Source organism: Mytilus californianus, unplaced genomic scaffold (assembly GCF_021869535.1).
Source record: "Mytilus californianus isolate M0D057914Y unplaced genomic scaffold, xbMytCali1.0.p SCAF_6, whole genome shotgun sequence".
Classification (NCBI taxonomy): Eukaryota; Metazoa; Mollusca; class Bivalvia; order Mytilida; family Mytilidae; genus Mytilus; species Mytilus californianus.
The window spans coordinates 55,519,357-55,542,835 of NW_026262712.1; the positions used below are offsets into that span (position 1 = coordinate 55,519,357).

A 23,479-nucleotide genomic window follows, 5' to 3' on the forward strand; every position below is an offset into this window, starting at 1 on the left:
ATATATTATATAAATTCAAAAATATTCGCAAATGTATTATTAATGTATTGGCGAATGATTTTACTGATTCTGGGAACATGTCTTAACCGCCAAAAAAAATAACTTAGGCACATATCTAATTGACATTGTATAATTTTCTTGAACATAATACTTCAAAACTTTCATATGTATATATGTAGGTACACTATCGAAATTAATCTTTATAACACGTGGTTCCTAGTGACCAATAAAAACAGGTTTTGATATAACTCTGGTTTATTAACGAAGGGTTTATATCTTATGTTGTAGTTGTATTTAACGTCATGAATATGATCAAATTTGGATAGTTATTTCTACCGAGATTAACAACAGTACATGTAAGATGTTTTGAATATATACTTATTTAGTAAAGACGGATATACATATATATCAATTTATAGGTTTTGTTTCATTAATGTGGAAAACAAACAAACACAAAACTTTATTATTGTTTTATTAAGAAAACATTAGTTAAATATTTAACTTCTCTTACTATATTTAGTTTTGATGTTTGATACGAACTTCTACCACTGAGTTGTATACATCAACAACAGTACTGCTTCTATTTATAAAAACAATGCTTCATTAGTGCTTTATTGAATGCTTAAAGTTGTTTGAGGAATCTCTACAACATGGCATCGTCAATAATTGACTTAAGTCATTCAGAAATTAGAATGCAAATATTTCAGCATAACTCTTCTATCTTCTGTCGGGAAAAACGTATAGATCTTACAATCTGGTTAATGGTTCCTACAAAATATAGATTTTATTTTATTAGTGTATAAGTCTGTCATATCTATGATTGCTAAACATTCTGGTACACCTAGTATGTAAGTATATATAAATCACATACATTTTAAATTCAAACGTGCTGTAAATAATCTTAGTTAGTCTCTCTCACTTTTATTATTTTGTTTGCTTGTTACACATTTTGTATTTCGATGATATACAAACTTTTAGAAATTGTTGACAGATATATTCCAAAACGCGTCATTCACATGAAAATTGATCTGGTATTCTTTTAAAAGTTGCCAAAGATTTTACTGCCATCGATAATTAAGACATTAACATCATATACTATGTAGTTAATGTTATCACATTGTTCAGGCCTGATTCACTTGACGAAAACAATGTTTAAAAAGAATGCAATTGATTTAATAAGAGACCAAACCGTGTGGTATCTTAGGTGTATTTAACTTGTGAATATCTATCAGCCATATTACTTTTATGACTCCGATTACGTGGATTTGAACGTTTCAGAATGTAAAATGTCATCGTGTTTAAAAAAAAGGTTCGGATTGCATAAAACAAAATCATGTATATCTGTAATTTTGGTAAATTATCATGAACTTCTGTTGTAGAATCTGGTAGTATTAAATTAAAAAAAAAAAACTAAATTTAGAAAAATGATATACAGGACGTATTATATAGGTTTAAGTGATATTTGGTATAATCAAGGTAATTTTTATAGTCATACTTTATCTTAAAGAATTGGCAGTGTTTGTCATGTCATGTTTGTCATTGAATCATTCACATCGAGTCATGGTTCAAATGTCATATAATTGTTTTTTAAACTGTACTAAACATTGAAGTTGAAATACTTTTACCATTTATTTATTAACTAGACATTTATACATCATATCACTTAATCTCTGTATCGTGTGAGCTCAACGTTTACAGACTAATGAATTATGATATTAAAAGTTCCTAATTTTTGGAGGGAGTACAGTAACATCTGTATATTCATCGTCCTCAGCATTTACATCTTTTGTCGCATAAGCAATGATTGACTGATTGAGTTTTTGTTTTCAAAACGATTCTTTCATCACTATTGACTATATAGTCGCGGTAAGTTTTTATCGGTTGAGGAAGCTGATGTGTCAAGAGAGAACCACATACCTTCAGCAGGAATACTGACAATTCTAGTCAATTAAGATTGGAATCGCCACGTGCAAAACTCTTATTCACAGCCTCACATAAGCAATGAAACATTATCCTCATTGAAATATTTAATAGAAACTATGATAATCAAGAGTCGCCAGGTACATATACCTTAAAAAAAAACAAAAAAAACAGAAAATTGGTAAGAAATTATTTTGATCCAGAAATATACCTCTCTAAATATTTGTATGAAATAAATTTAAAGAAAGCTTGACTGTTTAAAACTATGTGTGAGAAATAATAAAAGTGTCAACATATTCAAAATATTTTACCGAATGAAAGAGTTTCATTTGTATTGAAACAAGTAAGGGTTGGTAAGCGTTGAAAAGAAGAGTAACACGTTAATAAGGAAATGTTGGTAACACGAGAAGCGACCAAACGTAAACAAATACATTTTAATGTACTGTAAATGTTTAAACGAATCAATTTGAATCCATGTCTATATAAAGTGCTTGATGAATGTAAAACACTACCAATAAAACACGATACAAAATACGCCTAAAAGTTACTTTAAATATATTAATCAATAATTATGAAGACAATAATGTTCAGACAAGTTTTTAAAGAACAATGCAAATACGACGGAAATGTCTCTTTTTCTTTGTATCTTGATTCTAAAGTGCATTCTAAAAGACAAGAGAAGATGATACAACAATAATTGAAATAATACATATGTACACAGCTACAGTCCATCTGACTTGAGTAGCAATTAAGATACCCTTGTACAACTTATCGTTCCTTATTGTTGCCAGTGAAGGTTAGTCAGCAACATTTATTTCAACGCAGCAAATTCGCTGCCTTTCTTTGGTGGTAGGACTGTGCTATAAAATATTGCTGCGTGGGTGACTTGATGATTAAGTAGGGACTAATTCAAAAATAAAAAGTAATGTCAGGCACCCATCAACAGATGTAATGCTAGTTCATAATATAGAGCTATGTAAAACGTTTCATTCTTACTCATTTATCTTAACTATCTGGTAAAATAGTAGGATCTGTTAATTTCCATATAAAGAACATTTCAAATCAGAATGTCATGTATATCATTTCAAAATCGAACAAGTGTGTTTGAAACTTAAACCTTTATCAACGACTTCTCGAAACACCGAAGGGGTATTTTAAACTTGTATTGATCTTGAAATCTAATATAACACTGAATATGTCAACATATTTATAAAATGGTGTTGAGTAGGAAAAATAAAATGCTTCTTTATTTTTTTCAAAAGATATGAAACCAAAGTATTTAATCATTGTATAACAAAAATATATTGATTTGCATGACAAGTTCTTTATAGCTGTCAAACTAAGGTACACAATTTATGTTGAAATAATTAAAATACAATATTTTCTTAAATGAACTCGGAGTATTTGTAAACCTTCTGTATTAGTTAGTTAAATGTGGTTCTTTAATTTATCCTCTTTAGTGATATATCCCAAATGTTTCCTTTGTTACTGATTGCGTTTGATATCGTGGTATTCTTGAAATAATGGTGCAAAATAAGGTTATTTTTTTTTCAAATTGTTTAGACTGCAAACGACAATGATTAAACAGGCAGCTGTCAACTGTTGGAGACTGCATTTATACCGGTTAATGTATTTTTGGTGTTTGTGTCGTTTTGTTGCAGTTTCATTTAATATTCCCCACATCTTATTTTTATTAACAGTTCTTATGTCCATTATTTTTAGCATTCACCTGCCACTGGTCTGTAAATTATTTATAACGTTTTCAAAGTCATTAATTCTGATTTTCGAAAAAGAGAAGGTATGATAAGGTCGTTAGTTTGTCCCTCAAATTCGAAATTCAAACAGTATTACAAAACATTTTGGGTGTTTGAAAGAAAGTGATATGCTACACATCATTATTTGTATTATTGTTTTTTTAACGAGCTTGCGTCAGGACCTAAAACCTCTCAAATTTAGCGCATATTGCACGTACTGTCAAAATAGTCTCATTACAAAACCTTGTCATCATTTTGTAGATAAGGGCTAAGGTTTTACACGAACAGATATGTTGTTACTAGAGCAAGATTGTTATTCGGAAATTAGTTCCGAGGCAGATAATATGAAAATGTGTAATATATATTCTATTTTAGAATATACATTTGGCAACATTATCAAGATTTATTTATATACTATTTAAAATTAATGCATTAAAGATTTTAAATGTAGGTTTCTTTTTTTACTAGTTTTGTCGCAAAAGATTTGCTTTCCTAAGTTATGTTATCTACAATAAAAAAAATTCGTACATTCATTGTGACACAGGTGAATGGCCATTATTAATATTGACTTTTGTACGTTTTTAGTTGATCTGATGACTTGCCATTGCAAGTTGATTTCAACTGATGATTTGAGTGTCCCTTTGGTATCTTTCGCATCTCTGTTACAAAAGGTACTGCCAAAGAATGTTTTAAACATGTTTTAAGAAAAACATTGTATATTTAGTACTCGTGAAAAAGACAATTAATACAAATGTAAATGAAATTCAAGTATAACAATACCGTTTTAAAAAAATGTCCACAGTTACTGAGAAAACATTAACCTTTCCTTACTCTAATATTGGTGACTGTACTTCAAAGTAGTTTGCAATAAGGAACGTCTAAATAGTGCAGAATGAAATTGGCATGTGAGCTGGCGCTCGCATTGTACAAAATATGATTGCAAACCGTGTTTTGAATTATGAATAGGCGAATGGATATTTTAACTTCATGTACTCATTAATATAATTGATACAACAATAAAGACAAACTGTCCGGCTGTGTACTAGACAAAAACTTAGAGTCAAGCTATAATCAATAGTCCCTTTGCAGGCATATCATGCATGTTGTACATCACTATAATACTGAGTCAATCAGCTTTTGCGGTGACCCAGCCGATAACATGACACCCAACACTCTGATCGATTAGGCTTACACGAGACAACAATAATAACAGCTGTTTCAATTCTAATTTGTTCATGTCCTAAATATGCATTTATTTGATTTTATGAAAAATTATTCCACCAGGTAAATATATCTATTTTCATATTAAAAAAAACAAACTAGAGTTTCAGTATCTAGAAATTACTACAGTGTTCGGAAATCTGTGAACGCCAGTCCCATATGCAGAAAAGATACGTGATATTGTTAGTTAAAGAGTTATTATTTGTTATCTAGTATCTGTTTGATGACAAACATTTAACATTACAAATATGTTAGTTTTGCCAGAAGAGGGTCACAAATGAACACAATGTGTAGAAAATATATCAGGTTTGATCATTCAAATCGCCATATTTTTCATATGATGAATTCGAATTGAAAAGACAAGCCCAATAACATCGGCAATACAAATGAGAAAGGTTTCACATTCAGCTCACAGGTGTCCGTTGAATATGATATGTAGTATTCGAAGTACAAATTCACATTCAACAGAAAAGGAACAGGGTAATGCACAAGCGCAACTGTTTAGTTAACAATTTTGATCACATTACTAGTATTTATATTTCTATTTTTGATAACATATCAAGGAACATGATTCTTATGTTTCAAAAGAGAAAGACAAATATTGCTTAGTTTTAATTTTTGTAGGACGTAATCATATTTTCAATCCATACGATTTTTTTACATTTTTATATATGCCATATTTTTTTCCTACCTGTTCTACTTTGTGATATTTTTCAGATTTCATTTGTACATAGCCAGTTTCAAAAATGGGGCGCTGTTGCAGTAAAGAAGACGTAGAAACATATGTAAGATGTTGACTTTTATGTGTTTCAATATCTCTTTTCCTTGTAAGAGAAAGTGGTAGATGTATAGGTATGAAGATGCAAAATGTTGTCTATAAGTTGAGTTTAACATTGATGTTATAGTTGTTCATCATATCAATTTAAAAACATTATTCATGTAAGGTGATTTATTGTGATATCAAATGATTTCATTTTTACTACCGCTAAGTAGCCAATATTTTGGTCTTTCCATTATTTAATGACACATTTTGTTTTTGTTTTAAATTTGCAGTTGATAAACAAATATTATTGTATTTGATAAGCGCAACAGTAGTTCGTCGTTGTTTTATAGTTGTAACTAGATTAAGTCAAATTCAAAAAGAGGAAGTCCATAAAAACTGACAAAATCAAACGCCATCAATCACGGAACAAGTGATAAACCACTGTCATATTCCTGACTTGGTACAGGCATTTTCGGAAGAAAATGGTGGGTTACACTTGGTTTTTCTAGCTAGCTTAACCACTTACTTGCATTGCAGTTGTTTATAGTTACGTTGTATTGACCAAATTGGGTAAGCAACCCAAATAGACATAATAGGTTAATGAGACAAAAATTGGGTTCAAATTTTCAAAAACTTTGTAAACATACATCACAGACATACTCATTAATTAAAAAAAGACACCAACAAAAAAGGTGAAGTAGATAATCATAAACTCATCATAGATGGCAGAATTAAAAGTGTGTCCGTCTGACGCGCGTTTCGTCTACAAAATACTCATCAGTGACGTAAATTTGACAATGACGTCAACACTTTTTGTGGATGATAGACTTTACCTTATATAGCATACATTTTTTCGATAAACTAGAAATAAGGTTAATGTAAATACAAGGATAAACAAATTAAAACCAACGCTGTAAACATCCGTTATGTCCCAATCGCTCCTCTGGACACACCTGCACTAGGAATGCCCAAAGTTTAAAAGTCAAAATCCCAATGTAGGGATGCATAAATACCGGGTCACGTAAAAACTCATACGACAAGAAGAAACATAATAACACGAAGACAAATAACGGGGAAAATAAAGTAAAATAAAAAGATACACTACTTCAGCATCACGAATCTATAACTCAAAACGATCTTGTACTATTTGTGAAGAAGACACTGAGTATTTATCTATTAGATGTTTGTACTTTCTGATGAACTTTTTGTACATAGCCAGTTTCAAAAATGGGGCGCTGTTGCAGTAAAGAAGACGTAGAAACATATGTAAGATGTTGACTTTTATGTGTTTCAATATCTCTTTTCCTTTTTGAGAAAAAAGGACGACATGTTCTTTGACAAAACCCTGGCTCATTAATATTTTGCTTAGACGCCGATGAAGTTTTCCAAAGTCTGAGTAGCAGCTGCAAGCTCTTGACTATCGTATGAGTTGAGAAATGTATACTCCATACGCGGGTGAAGTTGGAATATGGCTGCTAAAGTGAGGAAAATTTATAATTTCAAAATTGAAATCGTCTCATTTGTCATAGATTCTGGTACTGAGATGACCATTGCTGTTACATTCGAGATTAATGTGTAGAAATGATGCGGAGGACGTTGTACCTCTAGTTTCTTTCATCTCTAATGCAGGATGATATATTAATGGGACCCAATCAGAAAAATTTGGAGTATTAATGGAAAGATCATAATCAATATACCTGCTTGTGAAATAATATAGCTTATTTGATATTCTTGTTTTTTACAAGTGTCTGACGGAACTCATACTTATATGCAAATAAGAAAAAGTCGACCAGGAGAGGTGGCCAGTTGGTTCCCATGGAAATGGTACAACCTGTTAGAAAAGTTTACCTACACATTCAACAAATATGTTGTGAATGAGCCTACAGATCTCTTGTTGTTCAGTGTAGAAGGTCTTTTTTTCGGGCTTAATTTCAACAACATATGTAGAATTATATCACAAAACAAAGAAATTGTAGTGTATGGTATCATTTTTAGGAAGGAAAGCATTGTCGATTATTTCGTTAAGACGAGTGTTTAATTTTTCACGTGATATGTTGGTGTAAAGTGTGGAAACATCGAAGGTTTCAATATATTTTATTTCGGAAAATGATCGAGATGTTATATTTTCCAGACGTTCTTTTGAAGCCTTAAGAATCCACATATGGTTAATGCCACTATGCGAGTAAACAGTGTAACAGTATTTCTGTAACCTCTCTTTAACAGCGGACAAAATATTTGTTAATCAAACGGACATTGCATTTGCAGAACATGCAGATAAGCCGACAGTGTAGCGAGCGAACATTTATACAGATTTTCAACTTATGGATTCTTCGTTTGATCAACGACTAATTGTTTTACCCCATTCTGACAGATTGTCTAGTTTAATCTTTTCTCATTTTGCCCATGCTCTGGTGTAATCCTCAACGAAATCCGTTATTACGTTAAAGATATATTCAAAATGATGTGCTGTGGCTCTCTAAATTCGGAACCATGAGATATCATCTTCAGGAGATTTGCATGTTGAATTATATTTAGATCACCAGTAATTACATGGCCAGAGGGCTTCTAAATATACAGAGAGTGGGAAGTCACATGTAAGAAGGTTTTAAAAATATTCTTCTAAATCAAGATCTGGCAATGCTTGTTTATTATCAAATATTTCAGGTGCAATGGTTTTGGTGTAACTATAGGAGACAATAGGAACAGAATTATTTTGAAGATAAAGCGGAATTTTAGATATTACTTCTTTGTGATGAAGAACGTTGCTGATGTTGAAAGCATCTATATCTTTATTTGAAAACGGAATTGAAAGGAACTTCCTAATTTCAACGTGCAATTGTTTAGATCGTACTGGTTTAATAAACGGAAAATAGCTACATCACAAATTAGACTTGCTAGTTTGTATATTGGGAAAACATATCTATGCATCCTTTGTCTAAGGCATAATATCTTAAACAGTTTCAAACGTTTACAAGCAGTGAAAATAGAATGTTATATAATGTAAACAAAGGGCATCAAATCTCCCATGGAGTGATCTGGATTTGGAAGACTTTTTAACGTTTGAACGATGAAAATGTTTTTGACGATGACTACGTTTGGATCTTTATTTACTGGTGAATAAACTCAATACATTTTCATTGCAGCAGGCTGGACTAGACAAATTTCCTACACCTTAGATGTTATCATTACAACCATATGGCATTGCAGTACCTTATTCACTTATACAAAAAACAGCTCTATATATTCAGAGAGGCGTACTAAGTATCAGGCTATTAGTATGGTTGTAAGTTTTCTCAGTGATGCGTACATTCATAGATAAAGAAGAATCCTGGTCCGGTTGATTGCAATGGTTATAAAGAATCCTGCAGAGCGGATGTTTAGATCGGTGTTAGTTGATCCTATTACCAGAAGGAATTCACCTTTGGGAATAACATGAACTCCAAATGATCCAAAACTGCTGCGTTGACAGGGTTATATTCCCTTCATAGGGATGCATGACTCGTCATTGTAATCAAGATGCAGTCAAACTGTCGTTAAAGGTAATCAACACAATCGATAAATCAGTCGTAATCAATTGTTTTCCCCCAGGTTATTTAAGTATTTGGCATTACTTTTCGAATCCTTCGGTGTTTGATGACATTTAACTTCGTTTTTGATATGGACGTCTAATGGTTTTGTTTAAGCGCCAATAATGAGTCTAATGAAGACGAAACCCGTGTCTGACATCCTTGTATCTTTGCTGAGATTTTAATTGTAGGACACAACTTTTAGTAAGGCGCACACAAATATGATTATGGCTCTTTCAGCAGAACGTGACATTGAATAATTGTTGTTAGTTAATTGAGATTCTTTTTGAATTATTATAGTCTCTATATCAAGGTATAAGTAATCTGTTGTAATCATTTTGCGTCCGTCGTCTATTAACGTTTACAAAAATATACTTCTCTCTGAAACTACTGGACTAATGTGTAAATATCTAATTTTTTAAGTTTAGGCTCGCGTTTCTTCTACGTTAGACACATCAGTGACGCTCATATAAAAACATGTAATCCATCAGTGACGCTAGAATAACAATTTGTTAAGACAAAATAAAGTACGAATTTGAATAGCTTGGGGGTCTCAAATTTCCGACATGTAATGACTTATTGTCTTGAATTGATGATTTTATATTGAAGATGTGGTATGAGTGCCAATGAGACAACTCTCCATCCAAGTAACAATTTATAAAAGTAAACCATTATAGGTCAAGGTACGGCCTTCAACACGGAGCCTTGGCTCACACCGAACAGCAAGCTATAAAGGGCCCCAAAAATTACTAGTGTAAAACCATTCAAACGGGAAAACCAACGGCCTAATCTATATAAAAATGAGAAACGAGAAACACGTATGCACTACATAAACAGACGACAACTACTGTACATCAGATTCCTGACTTAGGACAGGTGCAAACATTTGCAGCGGGATTAAACGTTTTAATGGTACCAAACGTTTACTCATATTTGTGTTGAATGCGGAAACTAAGGCTGGTGGATTATCAGGAAGACTGTGCTAACAAGACAACATGGTCGTACTCGTCAGTTGTTTAACTTTAAATACGATGTTTACCAATTTCATTTTTTGGGAGCAAAACTATAGTGAAGAGTGATGAACTGCATACAAATAAATATCAGCAGAAAAAATTGCCATAAGTCAGTCGACTCATTATAGGAATAATAGCCTTACATGATGGTTTTTATACATATTTGTGTTTTTATTTGGAAACTTTGTTGAACATGTGGGAAGAGAAATAAGATCAACAAAAACAAGATATAAAATAGGTCAACATGGCTAAAGTCAAAAGAACCATTGCCCACTGAACGATAATTGTTATCCAATTTTATTTTGCTTTTTGCTAGATGCTATCAATTTCGTGACAGAGATAGCGAAAGAAGCCCTTTGGAGTTTGTAATTTCATTTGCTTCTCAAACTTTTGTCACGAGTGTTGTGAATACGGAATTCAGACAACTACGTTTTGCATGTAAATTCTCAATAAATGAACTCTAAAATAAATCTAAAATTTTACAGAGATTTAAAAGATTAATCCCATGCCATGTTAATGGCTTTCTCCAGGGCTGTATTACTAAATAAAAGTTGTATTTATTTCAAATTTGAATCATTGTACTTTCCATATATATGTAACATTCCAAAATGGATCAAGAATTATATTAAAACAAATCGCAATTCCAATATCTACTAGTAGAAATTGAAATTCTGATTAATACGTATTATTATCCAGTACTTTTCTTAAAAATTCAAATATCTCCTGGATAACATTTGAAAACCCTTATTTATACTAGTAGGATCTTTGATTGCACTAGGTGGGTACTAAAAAAGACACAATACAAGAACTATTGTTTTCTTTATAACGGAACCGATATACTCAAATCATTCCTATGAATTCATTTCACAGCAGAGCATTTTTCAAAAAGTCTTCAAATGTTTACCAAAAAATACAATACCATAAGTTCATATGGAGTACGTTAAGTTTAAATCAAATTAAAGATGCCGATACCTATATGAAACACTTAAATGTTAAATTTTTAAATAATTATCCGGACATTCTCTACCAAAACCAAAATTTTGTTACTTATTTAAAATCTTGTCTATCATGTACAAATTAATTCATTTATGTTAATGATGTCTTTCGATACTAAATTTTACTAAGAACATGTTCTATTTTCAGTTATGTCTCAAAATCGATATGTTTCTCTACTTATCAAGTGCATCAATAAATTTATAAATAATACAAAAAAAGTAAGTCAAATCCAGAATCATACTTACTATTGTGTTTAGTATTATCCTGAATCCTACTAGAAATTGAGTACAATCAAGGATCCTCCTATTACATGTAGTACAAATCTGGATATTCCAATTTCTACAATAGATACTTGAAAATTTGATTTGTACATAATTCTAGTAAGTATTAGTCAGAATTTCTATTCTACTAGTACAAATTGGAATTCCAACTTGAACTGGGAGGATAAACATCATGCTAAATTCAAATTTGTACTGTAACATATATATCTTTACTATTTAGACTGCCACAGGAGGAATATCCAAAAATATAGTCGACCTACAAAACGTTGTTAAAGAATCGGCCTGGAAAAGGTATAGCGATAGTAGACAAAAGGATTTTCCAACGGCAGTAAAAAAGGTTCGATTAGATTTTGATTGGACAGGTGTAAAATTCATTCCAACGAAACTTAAATATTCAGATCCCGGAACAGTTCAATATGAATCAAATATTCTATTTGAATCAGTATTCAAAAATAATAGCAACCAAGTGCAACACCATTCTTTGAAAACTGAACAACAGACCACAGGAACATGCAAGAGTTCAATAACGAAAGGTTATACAACTGGCTTCAATGTTGGCCTGACACTGTCTGCACCTGCCGATATAGTGGGGACAACAGCTGGTTTTTCTAAAGGTTTCTCAGTTGAAAATACGTTGGCAAATGAAGATCAAAGAACAATGACTTGGTCGGCAGAAGGTGTGTTGTTAGTCGAAAAGCAATCTATGCTTACTGCAAAACTCCAAATAACAGAAAAGCAAAGCTCTTATACTTTTACAACTAATGTTGCAGTAAAAGGAGAAGTTATAGTTACGTTCTATGAAAGAAAAAATAACAGATATCTGATGGAATACAGAGCACCAATAAGAACAATTTTAGTTCAAAAGAAGGATAAGTTTAAGGATGCAAAAGGAAAAATATTTGTAGAAGACATTGATGGAACAGCTTATGTGAAAGTTGAAGGGGAATGTATTTTCAAATATGGTATCAAACAAGAAATTATTATAAACCAGAACAGTAATAAAGAACAAATGGTTTTGTCCTGAAATTCAAAATAACAATACAGATGATAATTCTTACAATTTGTTTTATTCCAAAAACAACTTTAACAACCATTGCAAATATGAGAAAAGCATATATTGTGTTAACTCTGGAATTCAAATTTACAAACAAAAAGCAAAGAGAAAGCGCAGTTACTGCAGTTCTTCGTTTATAAATGCAGAAAAAAAGTCTGACTTTCAAAACACAACAAGGGTCGTTAAACGATTTCTTGATAAACGGCCTGAACAATGAGTTGAATTATAATGAATTATATTTGACGAAGAACAGTTAGCTCCAGTACATACTAGAATAATTAAAAAAAAAGTTTTATCTGAATTTGTCGTTTTTAAAAATGGGAGGCTTTCGTGCAATACCTTTGTTGTTGTTGGTTCTAAAGTTTTGAATATGTTTACAACAAATTTCACAGAAGCAATATATCAAGTTACTGATCCGATACATAAGTTAAATACAAGTTAAATTAGTATGAAAACTAACTGAGTTCGGTGACTTATGGGGTTGAGGTATATGCACTATAGGAATCTATGGCATAACATTTTGGAATTTTGGGTCCTCAATGCTCTTCAACTTTATACTTGTTTGCCTTTATAACTATTTTGATCTGAGCGTCACTGATGAGTCTTTTGTAGACGAAACGCGCGTCTGGCGTATCAAATTATAAGCCTGGTACCTCTGATAAATATTGGATATAAGTTTTCCGGAATAGTCTAATTCAGAAAAGTGATTCGAAATCAAGAAATGAAATTTTTGTAATCAGATATGCTCCATAATAAGTTAGCTGTTCAATCTCGATTGTCTCTTTGGCACTGTCACCCTCTTGTTTCCCTATTTCTAAAATACATCCAATTCAATTACGAAAAGATTTCATCGGAATGTCTGATTCAGATTATGAACTTTGAATCTCGAATTTTTAACTCAGATATTGAAGTTCAAATGTCACCTCTAAGATGTCGAATTTTTAAAGTTGTGGACATTTCGTTTCGAATGATCCATATGGGCCTAACATTGTTAACAATACCAATAGTCTTAACTACAAATAAATAACCTGTTGTTTCACCAGTCCAGGAGTCAGCATAGTTCTGTCGACATGGAGTGTTATTGATATGTTAATTTCTGCAAATTTATTGTTTATAAAATGTTGAATTATTAGAAACACTAACATTTGTTTATCGCCATTGCATTTGGCATGTACCTAGTTTTAGGTGCTCATCAACTTTGAGTTTGAAATGGCATTTCATGTTTTGGTGTGAACACTAATGAGTCTCATGTATGCAAAACGTGCATCTGCCATACCAAATTATAAATAGGGTTGCTTTTGATGAGCATTTTACAGACGAGATTGAGAAGGGACATTGATTATTGACAGTATTTCTCCTTTTAAATTTGAGTTTAATAAAAAAAAAATATGTGTCTTGTATTTTTTGTTTAACCCCCTGATTTGACCACTTAAGTAAGAGTAGGAAAATGTTGCTTTGCTAATATGCCGTTTTGCATTTTTAATTAAAACAGCCCATCAAAATATCCTTTCTCTAAAACTACACTTTGGCATTTTACTTTGTTAAGTAATTCAAACTACCTCTAATTTTACCCCGGCACCTTCTGCAAGAATAAAAAAAAAAAAATTAATAGCAAAATCCAGAAAAGTTTTTAATTTTCTGAAACATAAAATGCATTTAAAATTTACTTATTTAGTTCCTGCCATGCCTTAAAACTTTTCCAGGTGCACAGGTTTATCTGTACTCAGATTAAAATTTGTGGTGTAATTAAGGCCATATTAGCCAAAAGGTTATGATGAACCTTATTGAGAAAAATAATTCTGTATAACTAAAAAAATATTGCACCAGGGTTTTCTAAATCACAAACTTGTCAAACGTTTTATCTAATTTAATCATGGGTACAAGGACATAATTCGTAAGTATAAGTCAACGAACAGACATCTTATGCGTGCAGGTATATCACATCCCATATGTTATGATTATATTTAATCAAAGCACAAACATGTCGTCATTAACCTGAAAAGCTACCCAGACCTTTTAAAAGACTTATCCACAAAGTTATGATAATGTTGTCAAGTCATTTAAGGTGGTACATAACGCTGCAGGGAGATAATTCTTTAAAAATCAGCTGAACGTTTTGATCACGTTTTATTGTTAAGGAAATATTAAGCTTCCCAATGATCAAAATTAGTGTTTGTCAAACTGCTATATATCCAATGAAATTTTTCCGATAAAGTGTGTGGTTCAAGTTTTTTTAAATTTTTATATTTTTGTCAAAGGGTCAAAGTAAATATTTTGTCAAAATTTTATGAAAATTACAATAGCCAAATTAATTTTAGTCAAGATGTTTGGAACAACCTTAAGACGGTATATTTGGAATTAATATTTATTCACTCATATATAGGGTCTTTGCATACGAAATAAACACATTTATTCTAAACGCAATTATTGGCATGATACGGGTTATATTCTTCTCTTATACATGTAACTTATGATACTAAATTACTAACCGGGGGGGGGGGTTTGGTTAATTTTCTATACGATGGAGACATACTATTGGATCTGTTAAATTGAGGTCTGCAGCTGGCATTTTAGTAACTGCTAGAAGTCCTTTATCATTTTGTTTTGATCATTATGATTATGCTTAGTTTCTTCTGTTGCCTATTCTAACATCGGCCTCGGACTTCTTTTGATCTGATCGTACTGCTGTGTGTTTGTTTTTTCCACATTGGCTAGAAGTATGAGATATCACAGAACATGTTTAACCCCTCCGCATTTTGGCGCCTGTCCCAAGTCAAGAACCTCTAGGCTTTGTTATGTCTGTTTTCTGATCTTTGGTCGGATTGTTGTCTCTTTGGCATACTCCCGTTTCAATTCTCTATTTTATTATATTATTAGCTGATTTGGAAAACCGATATTTTCTTTGGACTTGACATTTATGAAAAATGTAAACAAAAGAGTATCTTGTGTGATTGTTAAAGGAGGAATTTCCCAAAAAAACAATATAGCAATTCGACTTTCCTCCATAAACAATGTATTGAAAATGCATCGATTTCAAAAATAATTTAGTACTATAACTTTTTGAACTCATTTAAATTTTACAAGTTTGGTTTTAGAGGATTACACAAATGATTAATAACATTGTGAAGTGGTACCGATAATAAAATTTCTCTTGTCGAGAACTAATGCGAAAAGTAAAATCACAAAAATACTGAACTCCGAGGAAAATTCAATCGGAAAGTCCCTAATCACATGGCAAAATCAAATGACAAAACACATCAAACAAATGGACAACAACTGTCATATTCCTGACTTGGTACAGGCATTTTCAAATGTAGAAAATGGTGGATTGAACCTGGTTTTATAGCGCTAAACCTCTCACTTGTACGACAGTCTTATCAAATTTCGTTATATTTACAACGATGCGTGAACAAAACAGACATTATAAATAAAATAGTCAAAATATGGGTACAGCAGTCATCACTGTGTTACAATATCAAAACAAACAATTATTTACAAAAAAAGCACAAAAGCATCTATCAAATTAAGACCCACATTCATTGCTTCGCGTGTCTGACGTCAGAAAATGTAAACGTCACATAAGAAAAAAGTTTGTCATTCAATGTCTATTCAAAACAATTTTATAATTTCACATGGGGAATGTTGGTATACAGGGTTAAAAAATCAAAAGTTATGTTAGAATTAATTTCAGAAATAGACCGAGATTTATAATTGTCCAGAAGTTCTTCAGAACCCTTAAGAATCCACATATGGTAAATACCACTACGCGAGTAAAATAAATTTGTCGTTTGTCGTTCAAAGTATTTTCAAATTTATAATAGAACAATAACATAATGACATATAATAGAACAATAACATAATGACGGGATATTTTAAAGTACAGAGTCACGTTATAAGAACCACAGAAACACAAAAAGTCGCATATACAAAACACACCAGTAAAAATTAAAGATAATACAAACACATTGACGGGATGTATAAGTACCTAGCCACGTCAAATGGATATCACAGAAAACAAACCAAACAGTAAAAGTAATATTAATAATAGAACAAAGACAAATGAAAGAACAATATTACACGTTGTTAAGATGATAAACAACGTCAGTATGCAGAATCTATACTTCAAGACCATCATGTATTGTTTGTGAAGTTGATACGGAATATTTATCAACAAGGTCTTGGTACCTTCCGATGAACTTTTTTAGAAAAAGGACGAGACGTTCTTTGACATACCCCTGGTTCATCAACTTTCTGCTCAGACACTGGTGACGTTTTACAAAGTCTGAGTAAGAGCTGCAAGCTCTTGAATATCGAATAAGTTGGGAAATGTATATCCCATATGCAGGTGAAGTTGGTATATTGCTACTAAGGTGGGGGAAATTTATAATTTTAAAATTAAAATCGTCTCGTTTGTCATAGATTCTGGTACTGAGATGACTGTGTATGTCAAATTCGAGATATAAGTCTAAAAATGAGGCGGAGGAAGCCGTGTCTGTTGTTTCTTTAATTTCTAGTTCTGGGGGATATATTAATGGAACCCAATCAGAAAAGTTCGGATTGTTAATGGAAAGAACATCATCAATATATCTAAAAGTGAAATTAAATAATCTGGCTTCTTTGATCTTCTTGTTTTTGACAAGTGTCTGAAGGAACTCCGATTCATATGAAAATAAGAAGAGGTCGGCAAGGAGAGGCGCACAGTTCGTTCCCATAGGAATGCCGACAATTTGTTGAAAAAGTCTACCTCCAAATTCAACAAATATGTTGTCGATAAGAAACTCCAGCATACTGATCACTTGTTCTTCTGTGTAGCATGTTTTACCCTTTTGTTCACTATTAACAAAATATGCCTTATGATATCCCAAAGTAATAAATTTATAGCGTATGCTACCATTTTTATGATGAAAGGCATTGTGGATTATTTCTTTCAAGCGATTTTTCAATTTCACATGGGGAATGGTGGTATACAGGGTTGAAAAATCAAAAGTTTTGATAGAACTAATCTCAGAAAAAGACCGAGATTTAAAATTATCTAGAAGTTCTTTAGAATTTTTAAGAATCCACATATGGTTAATACCACTACGCGAGTAAACAGTTTCACAGTATTTCTGAAGACCCTCTTTCACTGCGGACAGAATTTTAGTCAATCTAATGGACAATTCTTTAGTGGAACATGCAGATGAGCCGGCAATGTACCGTTGTTTGTAAGGAATTTTGTGGAGCTTAGGTATCCAATACAAAAAAGGTAAGTCCTCCGATTTGGTGTTCAATGTAATGTTCATTGAAGCCATGAAGGACTTATGATTTGCTAAAATCTCATCCTTGTCAAATGATATGTCTTTGTATGTGGGATTACCTGAGTGCTCATTTATTCCTAATTCTTTTACAAGACATTCGTAGTAATACGATTTACATATAAAGACAATATTATTTGAAGCTTTGTCCGCAGGAACAACAACATACTTATCATGAAGAGATGATAGACATTTCACGGCCTCTTTTTTTTTCACGGCGATTGTTTTCTTTAAAAGTTTGGACAAGTTGAAGTAAAATAAATAGTTATTGAGAAAAACAATACAAGTTTTGATAAACTTCTTTAAGTCCTGGTTAATAAATTTATGAAATGGCCGACAAAACACACAGTGCTTAGATTTTAACAAAACTGGATTAATTCCTGCTCTCTCCGTATTAATTTTTGATCCCAAAATTAGAGCAAATTGTCGTCGGTTGCTGTCTGTGGTATATGCTCCCCCTCCCCGTTTATTGTTTATCTTAAACGGACGACTATTTAATACTTCGCACGGGGTCGGTGTGGATAGGATGGAGGATAAGGGTGTCAGACGGGAATTGAAAATGAAAATTCTGATCTGGGATAGCTAAAAATTATATTCGTTAAATAACAACAAAAATGCAATAAGCTAGAATACCAACAGGTGAAATCTACTTTTGTTTTTCCCACCTGACGAAAGTAAATCCGGAAAAGTGCTTCGGACGCAATAAATTGATAAAGTTTTCACAATTTGCCATTCGCGGCCCGTTTTGCTCATTGTTGAAGGCTGTTCGACGACCTATAGTTGCTAATATCGACATTATTTGGTCTCTGTTATTGGCAATCATACGTCCTCTCTATCAATTATTGCAATAATTTACAATAATTTACCAGAGTAACTATGGTTACGTATCTTTTTTGCTTCCTGGTGAATCATTAGATTTATAACGTGAAGTTACGGATTTGTTTTTTTTTTAATTGATCTAAATAACGTATAACATATTACCGTCCTGAATGTTCGTGTACTATTGGCTGATGGACCTTAGTTAATAATTCTAATAATTCTAGATTAACGACCTTTCAACACTTAATGTTATAGATCATGCGAACTAATTTATAAGATTTTTAAATAAAGTCTTTTTCATTCGTCGACTTTGTCTTTGATTCTATACATTTTTAGACTAGAGTTTCCATTGATAATATGTTTATCGCTTTTTTTGCGTCGTTGATGTTTACATTGACAACGTCACGTGCGTCCTTAGTTTCTGACGATAATTTTCTATCTGAAGGGAGTAGCATGATATGAAAAATTATCACAAAAAAGATCAAAGGAAAAAAACACAAAATAGCGATAACAGCAATTATATGCACGGAAATTTATAGAATCAAATATTTGCCAAAAAACAAGTAAAAATGTCTTTTCATTGATCATGTGCATAATCATATGTGTGACTATTTTTATTTATGCGGATTTCTTTGAAACCAGTGTTCATCACTTTAATAGACACTCACTAATTTCTTATGAAGAAGAGTAGCAAGTTTGTTCGCCTTTTCTAACCTGCTTTTGCACTCGACTTCGCCTTCAATAGAGAGACAGTAAGGAAAACCAATAAGAAATTTACTGACGCCGTTTATATCGTATTAGGTAACTAGCATTTTGTTAGAAGGATGGAACTTATAACAGGGACAACCATTATAGTCCCTTCTTCTTTCTTCTTTCTTTGACTTCATTTTGTATTAAACATTATTGTTTCTTATTCGTCAATTTCTTCGAATTAACCGAAAGTAACTTACCGTTAAAGTCTTTACACATCGGTATTCCTATCTCCATGTGTTCGTTTATTCTTTTAAATTTCGATTTATTTCATAAATACGAGTCAACTTGTCCATAGCATCACTAAGAGAATACTAAAGTCAAATTTGATAATTTCTTCAAAATCTCTTGAACGAGACTTGACAGCCATGGTTTAAAATCCCCATAACTTCATGCGCATGCCAGACGACAAAACATAATACTGTAAGTATTTTAAAATCTTAGCTTAGATTTAAGATTTCTAATTTTTCATTGGTTGGTTATTTTGCGACAAACTTGTTTCTATTGGTGGAATGAAGAAAAGCTACTAGTAGGCGGTCTCTTCCTGTTACTTATATATAAACTAACTTCTCTCTGGGAAACTATTTTTATTCCAAATTTTTACGTTGGTTCTGGCATACATCTTAAAATGTCAACACCACTAGATCCTGAGAGTAAGTATTATCTGTACATGTACAATTTGTAAAATTTGCTTATTTCTCAACAGTTCTAATTTAGTCAAATAATTGCACAATGCATTTTTTTCCCATGATAAAAATAAAATAGTAAAACTATTTGATGAATATTGAATTCAGTTAATTTTAGAATTAAATATATACCTCAAAAGATCTTCATAGTAGTTCCTGTAGTTGGTGAAAAAGGACTGTTTTCTTTTTGTTTTGTTAATGTAACATTTCTTCAAAGGCTGTTAGTGGACAAGTTCTTTTTCCACTGCTTTTACATTTTTTACCGGTTTCATGATAGGGTCAAAGTAAATATTTTTTGTCTGAATTAATATTGAAAATAGTTTGAACTCGATTGAACTTTTCTTAATCGCATTGTTAACCGGATTGAAATGTAAAACCAACGATTACTAATTTTCCGCCAAAATTACCGACTTACAGTTACAACATGTATGTATAAAAGTTTGTTTTCGGTCTTTGTAATACATACTTGCTTGCAATACGTCGTAAAAAGTCAGGAACGTAAACGGTCTTTTTTAAGTAACTGCATTTTACTTCATCACAGCAATCATTTCTTTCATAATTGTTATCCTTCGTTATGTTCATTAAAACGGGACTTGCGCACGTACGCACGAGTTTGTAAGCGACACGTAACTTTTCAATTTCCGGTCAATGATAAAAATAAATTTGACATGTTCCTATTACGTGATTTATGTTGATATTCAATTACATATCTTGTAAATAGCTATAATATCTAATATGTACTACTACGTCACAATCAAAAGACAGTTTTCATACAAAATAAATTAGTTGATTCTCAATTATTTTCAAATTACATAGGAACTTTTTGCTCATGCGCATGAAATAACGCACACATACATCCTATTCTGTCAAGTTTTGAACATATTCCGGAGGAAAAAAAATTGCACATGCCCTGCTTGTACTCCTTCCAATCTTTAAAACGAAAACCAGTCCCACCCGAGTACAAGATAACTCTGAAGACACTAAGACCGTTTATGGTGACAACTGGAACAGTCAATAGAGACAAGTGCAGTGTTCAATAATGAGCAAAATTAGTACGTTGGCGCCAATAAAACAATCATACAATTGCGCCAATTTATCAATCTATTTATTTTTACTTGTATATATCTACTAATTAATTTTAGAAGGTCGCTCAGATAATATGTCATTTGCTTTACATCTGCATAAAATTGAGAATGGAAATGGGGAATGTGTCAAAGAGACAACAACCCGACCACAGAACAGACAACAGCAGAAGGCCACCAACAGGTCTTCCATGCATGTTGTTCTCAAACTCTGTCGTTTTAGTTTCTGGTTATTATTTGCATGTATATGGTATAATTTCCCACTTAAAATAACTGTAGAATATTCATATGTAAATAGCCTATTAGAACACGACTTCATTTTACATCTCCATATAATTTCTGCATTTTTTGTTACAAATGCCTGACGGAATTTGAGATCTTCTACAACGATGATAGGTTTCTCAATATCAGACTTTAATATCTTGTACAATATATCAGAAATCTTTACATGGGAAAAACTGTTCTATTACTGAATAATTTATTTATTGGTGAGATTTCTAAATTCTGATGAGTGTTATATTCATTCTAAAGTCGATAGGTTAAATCTTTATATAATATAGAAAAATATACAAGTAAATGTGGTGCAATTTAATTCCATGTATTGGCGCAATTTATACTATCTAAAAACATTGTTGTGACGTCTTTTGGTATAAAAATCTACCTCTGGTGTTGCTCTTATTCTTCCTAACATCACCTTCAGCTACAGTTAAAATGAAAAAAAATATAATAATGCTCATAACGCTTGATAGATCATGCTGCAATACGAAATCCACAAGTAAAATATAATTGTATTATCCTAATTAGTAGAAAATCGTTCATCTAAAGTAGATGTTTTACCAGGTTTTGATGTGCCAGACACAGACTGTTCCTTGGACAAAATAGTTAGTAACGAATTTGATTAACAACCTAAACCTCACCCTGTGTATAAAGTGCAAATCGAGAACTTGCTTCATGAACTAGTGGGGCTACACCAGTTTTTATAATTTTCAGGTGTCGGCGTTGATTTGCAAGTTTTTTGTTTAAAACATCTGATAGTATTGCCTGTATAGGAATATAATGCAAAACTTTGCTTATCAACGACGATAAATATAAGAAACTGAACTAGAGGCTCTCAAGAGCCTGTGTCGCTCACCTGATTCTACTTTGGTTTTGGAATTCATGTAAAAATAGATCAAAATCATAACAGATACCCTAATAATAATTGAGGCTAAATGTGGTTTAATATTGGCCTCGTAATTTAATCAAAAGCAGAAGACTTTTGTAAAGTTTACAGAAATAACCAATAAATTCATTGAAATTGTAGAAAATTACTTTCTAAGGATAATAACTCCAACAAGATGTCAATTGACAATTTTGCTCATGTTGACTTACATGTAGGTGTGGATCTTCTTTTCTTGATATTTTTGCAGTTTACAGTATATCTCAATCTATAAAGATACATGTATTAAGGTCTTCATCATCACCTAATAAGGAACATTTATGCCATGTTTGGTTTCATTCCATTCAGTGCTCCTCTAGAAGAAGCATTTGTATGTATTTCCCATAGGGTCTTATGTTAAACTAAGTCCCCTGCTGGCGGCCATCTTGTATGATGGTTCGACTACAAAGTAACAACACTTGGTCAGAACCTCATTAGGAACATTCATGCCATGTTAGGTTTCTTTCTATTCAGTGATTCTCTAGAAGAAAACATTTGTATGTATTTCTCATAGGGTCCTATGTTAAACAAACTCCCCCTGCTGGCAGCCATCTTGGATGACAAATCAGCTACAAAGTAACAACACTTGGTCAGCACTTCAAAAGAAACATTCATACCATGTTTAGTTATAATCCATTAAGCGGTTTTCTAGAAGAAGACATGTGTATATATATTTCCCATAAGGACTTTTGTTAAACTCAGTCCCCCGTTGGCAGCCATCTTGGTTGATGGATTTTCTACAAAGTAACAACACTTGGTCAGAACCTCATTAGGAACATTCATGCCATGTTTTGTTTCATTCCATTTAGTGGTTCTTCAAAAGAAGACTTTTGTATGCATTTCACATAGGGTCCTTTGTTTAACTAAGTTCCCTGCTGGCAGCCATCTTGGATGATTGATTGGCTACAAAGTAACAAAACTTGGTCAGCATCTCACAAGGAACATTCATGACATGTTTGGTTTAATTCCATTCAGTGGTTCTCTAAAAGAAGACATTTTTATGTATTGTCCATAGGGTCCTTTGTTAAAGTAAGTTCCCCGCTGGCAGCCATCTTGGATGATTAATTGGATACAAAGTAACA

At 32.2% G+C, this 23,479-nt stretch overlaps 2 protein-coding genes and 1 long non-coding RNA gene across 11 annotated transcripts in view; 2 read left to right on the forward strand and 1 right to left on the reverse strand.

Moving 5' to 3' along the window:
* The window catches only part of LOC127705711 (uncharacterized), a 106,841-nt gene that overhangs the window by 45,656 nt on the left and 37,706 nt on the right, over positions 1–23,479 (forward strand). The window lies entirely within an intron of this gene.
* Positions 230–12,869, forward strand: LOC127705700 (uncharacterized). 9 transcript variants are annotated; one of them, XR_007983931.1, is made up of 4 exons: positions 230–356; positions 5,613–5,680; positions 7,404–9,197; positions 11,735–12,869. XR_007983931.1 is itself a non-coding variant. In XM_052210071.1 (3 exons), exons 2-3 carry the CDS (start codon positions 5,642–5,644, stop codon positions 12,536–12,538), a joined length of 843 nt encoding a protein of 280 aa, XP_052066031.1. In that variant the 5' UTR covers positions 235–356; positions 5,613–5,641; the 3' UTR covers positions 12,539–12,869. The 9 variants fall into 9 exon arrangements, 4 of the variants coding, with proteins under 4 accessions (XP_052066031.1, XP_052066032.1, XP_052066028.1 ...); XR_007983933.1 differs by having other exon boundaries at positions 231–356; positions 8,323–9,197; XR_007983934.1 differs by having other exon boundaries at positions 231–356; positions 8,802–9,197.
* LOC127705730 (uncharacterized) lies at positions 456–19,854 on the reverse strand. The gene is made up of 3 exons (XR_007983961.1): positions 19,632–19,854; positions 11,479–11,572; positions 456–768 (listed from the first exon to the last, which is right to left on the reverse strand). It is a non-coding gene; the product is annotated as an uncharacterized LOC127705730 (long non-coding RNA).

Bases quoted from the DNA above. Each gene is read 5' to 3' on its own strand.
- LOC127705700 (XM_052210068.1), top strand. From the start codon at position 9,153: ATGACTCGTCATTGTAATCAAGATGCAGTCAAACTGTCGTTAAAG. The intron at 9,198-11,734 runs GTAATCAACACA...TTTACTATTTAG, and splicing joins CAGTCAAACTGTCGTTAAAG to ACTGCCACAGGAGGAATATC.